Consider the following 7,744-nt stretch of genomic DNA (forward strand, 5'->3'; position numbering starts at 1 on the left):
GAAGGCAAGAGGTGACCTATAAATTGCCTCAGAATCCAAAGATTGAAAATTGTTCTTCAAGGGCCGGCTTGAGATTTTCTCACGAAAAATCTCCAATGTTTTACTGTCCTTTTTATTTTCTTAGGCATATTCTTGGTCTAAAATATATGTAAACAAATTATCAAACACTAAAGAGGGATCATAAAAATAAAGAGTTTTGTAAGAAATAAAAAAACATATATATATATATGTATATATACACACACACACATGACATTATATATATTGGTTTAGTGGGATTAATTGGATTCTTTAGAGTTCCTGCCTGAACTTTTGGGTCTAGAGTGAAAAAAAAGATAAACACATAAAATTCAAACATAAAGTCTAAAAAATCTAAACCTATGCGCAGTTTGCTGTATTGATATTAGTTGAATGAGCATATTAATTAACTTGGACCCTACATTACATGCGAGTACTCCTATTAATATATATATATGATTTTTGGTCGTGTAATGGGGGATCAAAATATTCGGAACAAAGCTGGTACAAGTCCTAATAAGCTGGTAGTCAAAAGGGAGACAATGTGTGATTTAATCCTTAAAACGTTTTTTATGGGCCGTGAAGCAGCTAGCTTGCGTGCCGGCCACCCTTCCCTCAAGTCTAACGACAAATTAGCGTGTGGAAAATACGAGAGCTAGCATGAATATACATCGCGATCAGTTTCAACATTTTTATAAGTTTGATTTATTACTTTTAACTATTTAATTGGATCAACATCATGAGTGGACCAAGCAAACATGATGATTTTCCATTACGTCATTGCATCTTTTGTTGCCATATCATAAGACTCATGTCGAGGAAAACAACTTCTGTAAATTAAGATGTGACTCATGCATGCATGTTGATTTAGGTCCCGTTTAGACGTTGGATTAACGTATTAAGATTAATTCAGTTCAGTCTAATTTTAAACTGAGTCTAATCTCCAAATATCAAACTCTCAAATCATTAAAAATCACTTAACTCAAAACCTCTTTACATGATATAAGACCCACAATCTTTTCCAACTCAATATCTCTTTACATGCGGGATCCGGTCACAATCTTTTTTAACTTCTTATAAATACATCTAAACTCATCTCAACATCCAAACGCGTTTGAACTCATCTTAGGTGGGTCCCACAAAACTCATTCTACTATCTCAACTCATTACTATTCATAAAAAAATAAATTTATCTCAACTCAACTCTATATTAATTGTGATATCGTATACTCATACTTCTGATCTAACAAGTGAGAATTCAATAAAAAAATTATATTTGCAAGTACTTGACGTAAAGATCACACCAATCAGCTTATGTAGTATAATTTGATTTATAAGATAATTAATTAAGTTTATAATAAAAAAAATAACTAGATCGAAATTGATTTATAAGAAAATTAAATATTCAATATATATAAAAGAGATAAAAAAAAACTGGCGGAAGAGATTAACTCTAATTAAATATTTTTACACCACACACCATCCTCACGTAGTAGTATAATTTAATTTAAAAAATAAATTTTAAGATTTAGATCTTACATATGTATGTGAATAATGTGCAGCGTAAATTAAGACTTTGAATAGCATTTCTCGGCTGAAAAACAAAACATTTTCTACAATATCGATCCGTCCGTCCGTATGGACATATATTATAAGAGACTTTTGGTGTGTGAAAGTTTGGTAGGCAGCTAAAACCCGCTAGCGAGGCGCTACAACTTTTCCTGGCCGTCACTTTTTTTGTTCTCGAGGTTGTGTTCAGATCGATCTTTCTTAAAACCTCTCACTACTCGCTCTAATCTCTATTACAATTCGTATATAGTATTAAATGTGCGTGTTTCTTTGTAATAAGAACTGAGAGAATTTAAGCAAACTTTGGTCTTGCTCATGCATGCATCATGAGAAACAAACATTGGTCGGTGCAGTTTAATTACGGAGAATTTCATATTTCGGTTCGGTTTTTGACCTATTCTTCGATCTTTGGGTGTAGAATTAATATATATATCTTCCAAATGCACGTGCATAACGTCTTGAAATTCCTGTTTCCAAATAGAATAGAGATCATCGAGCAATAGAACTGTGTATGCGGTACTGCATATATGTGTGGAACTTTGAACCGAACTTCAAGTTCAAAGTTTTTTCAAGGTCACGTGAAATCTGGTTTTTCAATTCTTCAAACCGGCTTTGATGGGCAGAAAGTTTTCAAACTAAGTATTTCTGCAATCTTTGATTCTTTGTCGAATACTACGTTATTTGAAGTCAGTACTACAGTTTACTTCAATTTCCTTGCAACTTTCGGCGTGTAGTACATGAGACTATATAAAGGATCGAATGGTCGGATTGAAAACTTCAACCCAACAGATCAAAGACAGACACGGACACGAGAGATAGAATTAATTAGAAAAATTAGAAGTGGAGAGAAGCTGCATGCCAGAGCAATTAAGGTGAGAATATTATCTCGACATGCATTCATCTATCCCAGCTAGCTAGTACTTGATCATGATTTCCTTGGGGCTATATATTTTTGTTTTTCGTTTTTTTGTTTTTTACTTGGTCATTACTTCACTTGACGTTTGTATAGTAGAAATGAAAAAGAAATAACGTAAGACAAATAATATTGTAATTTTCAAATTTGGAAGCATTCTCCTATAAATGTGGTGAGTTACTGTTAAAATGAACGTACGCGCAGGCAAAATGAATAAAACCAATGTTTGCTTTTTGGAGAGCAGATCAGCTCTCATGAATAAATGTGAACCTGGGTTCTTTTTGTTGATTTGTAGTTTGTATCTATCTTATATATTGATAATGACAAAAATGAGATCAGCCTCAAAGTTTTCTCTGATCTCTCTCTCTCTCTCATAATTCTCTTTTACCAGCTTTCAATTTGTATTGGACTATAAACTCTTATGATCATCACTGTTTTTGGTAAGTAATGAATCAGGTTCTTATTATAGTATGAGGCTGAAAATTCTCATATATATCTTGCTGAGCAGGTTGATCCATCAAAATTTGTATTTTGATATCCTTACAGCGCGCTTTCAATAAACACAAACTAAGGTAAAAGGCTTCTTGTCTTGACGGAGAAGTTAGAGATGGTTGTAGGAAGACTCATCAACCATGACTCGAAGACAATGTCGAGAACAGTTAGCTTCGAGAAAAGAGATACGAGGTACATTAATGATAAATATGAGGGGTCTGATAAAATGACCGATGAAGACATGATGGAAACTGGGATAGCTGCAAGTTTCAAGAAGAGGAAAGTGGGAAAGCAAAAGCTTCAGATAATTGTTTCGTCCAAGAGCCAAGTCCTGGATGAAGATAATTCTGACTTGGAGGAGGAAAATGCCAATGATTTAAGATATCCCAAGGTCTCTTTTACCAAACCCAAAATTCATGAGGTTTCTCCAAGGACCCCTAGTGATCTTAATGCAGCTGCAATTAAGCTGCAGAAAGTTTACAAGGGTCATCGGACACGAAGAAACCTTGCAGATTGTGCTGTCGTTGTGGAGGAGCTCTGGTTAGTTCTCTCGTGCTCTGATCAGCAAATCTATTTTTCCTTTACCTGCAGCAGTTAGTCTTGACAGTGAAGTTTTGTTATGATCATGGTTTGGTTCTATTATAATTGTTTTAGGTGGAAGGCATTAGACTTTGCAGCTCTTAAGCAAAGTTCTATATCATTCTTCAAGTATGGTAAATCAGAAACTGCAGTTTCGAGATGGGCACGGGCTAGGACTAGGGTTGCAAAGGTGCCTTTATATATCAACATTTTAATAAGTTTCATAGCTTGCTAGAATCCGTGTTTTAGACAGAGTTGACTACCTTAAAAGTTTTCGACGTGTTGTTTGACCTTTATAATCAAATTGTTGACAAATTCAAATTTCTTGCAAGAACTAGTACTACCCTTTTCTGCATTATTGAACACTGTGTCATACTTGGACGGTTCATTGTACGTAGGTTGGCAAAGGTTTGTCCAAGGATGAGAAAGCTCGGAAATTAGCTCTAAGACACTGGCTTGAAGCTGTAAGCCCATATAATTCTAGTCTACTTTCCAGATATTATCTGATCTTCCTTTGCATAGAAGTTTTTTTTTTTTTTTGCATAGATTGTTTCCATAGTCATGGTTTCATCAAGATCAGTTGACTAAAGTTTGCCTCAAGTTAAAACCATAATTAAATGGATGAAGTGATCATCATGTTAATTTTCTCCTCTCGCTCTACAGATTGATCCACGCCATCGGTATGGACACAATCTGCACTTGTATTATGATGTTTGGTTTAACAGCGAGAGCTCCCAACCTTTCTTCTATTGGTAAAACTCCAAAAAAAAAAAAAAATCCCCAACAACGTCCTTAAGAAATGTTTATCCTTCTTTTTTTTATATCAACTTTCTTACTTCCTTCATCATATAAATGAAGGTTGGACATCGGAGATGGCAAAGAAGTAAATGTTGAGAAGTGCCCAAGGACCATTCTTCAGCGTCAATGCATCATATACCTTCGACCAGTATGTACAGTTTACGTACCTATTTATAAAATTATTAAAAGACACTTAAAACTGGGAGCATATTATAATAATTAAATTGATGCCAAAACAATTAAATCTCTCTTTGCAGAAGGAGAGGGAACCATATGAAGTGATTGTAGAAGGTGGGAAGCTCATTTACAGAAAAAGTGGATTGCCTGTGGAGACTGAGGATGGTACCAAGTGGATATTTGTTCTGAGCACAACGAGGAACTTGTATATTGGTCAGAAGAAGAAAGGGCAGTTTCAGCACTCCAGTTTTGTGGCTGGGGGTGCCACCATCGCAGCTGGAAGAGTTGTGGCCCATAATGGGGTCCTCGAGGTATATATATTTTATGCAGATCGATATACTAACAATAAGATCAACTGCGACTCGTTTCATGTACTTACTTTATTGAATCAGCAGTCCAGATCAGCTGTATTTTTAGGAGGTATAGCTAGAAGAGAAGGAATTGAATAGGGCAATATGCAAAAAAGTGATCTTACTAATTACTAATTATATAGACAGATCAGGTGCCAAAATGGCATAGATTTCTAATTTATAGCAAGTTTTGTTTTATGCTTATTCCCTCCTCATGATCTTGTCAGGCTATATGGCCCTATAGCGGTCATTATTGCCCTACAGAAGAGAACTTCATGGAGTTCATTAGTTTTCTAAAAGGGCACCATGTGAACTTGACCCATGTTAAGGTAATTTCTTCAGTCCTTAATTTCTCGCATGGTTAATTTGACAGATATATACATATGCATGGTTGCGCAAATTAAATTCAATGATTTTTCACTGATCAGTTTATGCGCATGCATGATCTTCATGCATGCTTGTTTGTACCGCAGAAATATGCAGTAGATGATGACAAGCCACCAACATCATTGAAATATACCGACGAGGAACTAAAGTCCGAGTCGACCATGAGGGGTTCAAGTACAGACATAAAATCCTCCAACACAACAGGATCAGCAGATGCCGTCGTGCCCGACAAGCTGAACACTGACATTATCTCAGTTGGCCGTCATGATGATGATGTTAGATCAGTAACTGGCAATCATGTGGAGGCACCGGCATTCAAGTTGGCCAAGCATCTGTCCTTTAAATGGACAAGTGGAACTGGACCTCGTATTGGGTGTGTTAGAGAATACCCTCCACAGCTTCAGCTTCAGGCGCTTGAACATGTCAATCTGTCGCCTAGGACCACACCAGGACACTTTCCTAGCACTAGTGTCCCCATCCCTTCGCCAAGACCTACTCCAAAAATCCATCTTTCACCAACGCTTGCATATATGGGATCACTTCCTATATAGCCCAAGGCTACGTATATATATATAAATATATATATATATATATATAATTAACGTGTTTCTAATAAGGGAAAATATTATTAGCTAGATTCATGATTAGCACCAAAGGATACTGATTGTTTATAATTAATAAGGGCATGTTGGGTTTGAACTTTGATTATGAGGTTCATGGAAAGTGGCGCTTGTAGGACCCTGTCACAGGGTCGCTGTGTACGTGTTTCTGCTGCCCTTGGTAATTGGTATACATGACCTTGTCTTTTAAGCTTTCTGGGTGACTTTCCTAACAGATAATTTGTTTCTTTCATGATCTTATATATGTTTCAAATGTTTCTTTCCTTTGTAATTCAAATAATATAAATGGTTCTTTCATTTATAATTTGGATATGATCTCTTATCTCTCACTGCCGCATTTCTTAACGAGCAATTCTACATCAACAAAGTTGATCACATTCATGACATCAAGTACTTTAGAATTTCCTTTGCTTTAATGTTTACAACTTATATCATGATATTGAGTTGGACAATGATCAAAGAGAATTTGCATTCATACTTAACGATCATTTGAATTCTATGGGCCGGCCGGCATATATAACAAAACAACGCGGTATGATAATAGTAAAAAGAAAGGCAGGCAGGCCTTTATACTTTTGAGGGTCACATCTGGTGATCATCATGATTTGCCATGTAAATCCATATATATAGCTTGAATTAATTAATGTGACTAGCTAACTACTACTTCTTTCAATTCACTCAATCATGAGAGCTAAGTACAGCCTTAATTGTAATGGTTCGGGATTCTTATATATAATTTTTCCCATTATCAAGGAATATTGATCATGAGTAGATAAATATATGTGTACGTATGTGCATGGAAATTAGTAATTAAACAAGAAGAAATGATATTTGCAGTACTCATAAAGTGCATAAATATTGTATATTTAAAAAAAAAATGAATAAATATGAGACTCATATAAAAATATTAATTTTTTTAAAATAGCAATTAACACATGCTATATGTAGTCATAGATTGTGTAAGCGTCGTGCACTTTTTTAAAAAAATTTTACACATTATTTATAGTGAAAAATTATATTTACAATTGTAGAATGCGTAACTACCTCGTAATCTTTTTTAAAAAAGTAAATAAATACGAAATTCATATAAAAAAATTAATTTTTTAATAATAAATTCAACTCTTTTTCAAAAAAGTACTGCTACTGCTGGCTCTAGCATGTGTTTTTAGATGTGTTTTTTTTACAATTATTTTTTATAGAAATTTTTTTAATACTTTTAAATATTTTAAAAAAAATAAAATAAATTTATAATATTATTAAAAAACATTTCCTTAATCATGAAGTAAAAAAAATTATTAAAAAAATACTTTCTTAATCACGAAGTAAAATAAAAAAATAATTTTTTTACTTCATGATTAAGGAAGTATTTTTTAATAATATTATAAATTTTATTTTATTTTTTTTAAATATTTAAAATTGTTAACAAAATCTATATAAAAATAACTGTAAAAAAAACACATGATAGAACCAACGATGGCTCCCAGCAGGAGCCACAAGCAGTAGCTCTATCATTTTTCTTTTCAAAATAATTATACATCATTTGTGTATTCCAAAAATATACATAATATTACTCTTTAATATATATAACACACCTACCTATCTTTAATTCCTTGTCTCATCGAGAATTACGTGATCACGAAAAGTAGTGCACGTAGGGCGGCCTTGGCCGAGGTTTACAGATAAAAGTTTTGCATGAAAAACAAAATAGTATATCATCATCATTTCTATTAATTTATTAAATGCTGCATATATATAATATATGTATAATATATGAAAAATTATTCTCATCAGTTACTATTTATCACCTCACACTCTATATATGAAAAATACCCTCATATCTT

The 7,744-nt window shown here is 33.7% G+C and overlaps 1 protein-coding gene across 1 annotated transcript; it reads left to right on the forward strand.

The window, feature by feature from the left end:
- The first annotated feature begins 3,146 nt into the window (after nucleotides 1–3,146).
- Nucleotides 3,147–5,834, forward strand: LOC108991651 (IQ domain-containing protein IQM1-like). The gene is made up of 8 exons (XM_018965976.1): nucleotides 3,147–3,532; nucleotides 3,647–3,761; nucleotides 3,970–4,035; nucleotides 4,235–4,323; nucleotides 4,430–4,517; nucleotides 4,627–4,857; nucleotides 5,124–5,225; nucleotides 5,370–5,834. Exons 1-8 carry the CDS (start codon nucleotides 3,147–3,149, stop codon nucleotides 5,832–5,834), a joined length of 1,542 nt encoding a protein of 513 aa, XP_018821521.1.
- The last annotated feature ends 1,910 nt before the right edge of the window (nucleotides 5,835–7,744 follow it).

The sequence above is a fragment of the Juglans regia genome, chromosome 7 (genome assembly GCF_001411555.2).
Source record: "Juglans regia cultivar Chandler chromosome 7, Walnut 2.0, whole genome shotgun sequence".
Classification (NCBI taxonomy): Eukaryota; Viridiplantae; Streptophyta; class Magnoliopsida; order Fagales; family Juglandaceae; genus Juglans; species Juglans regia.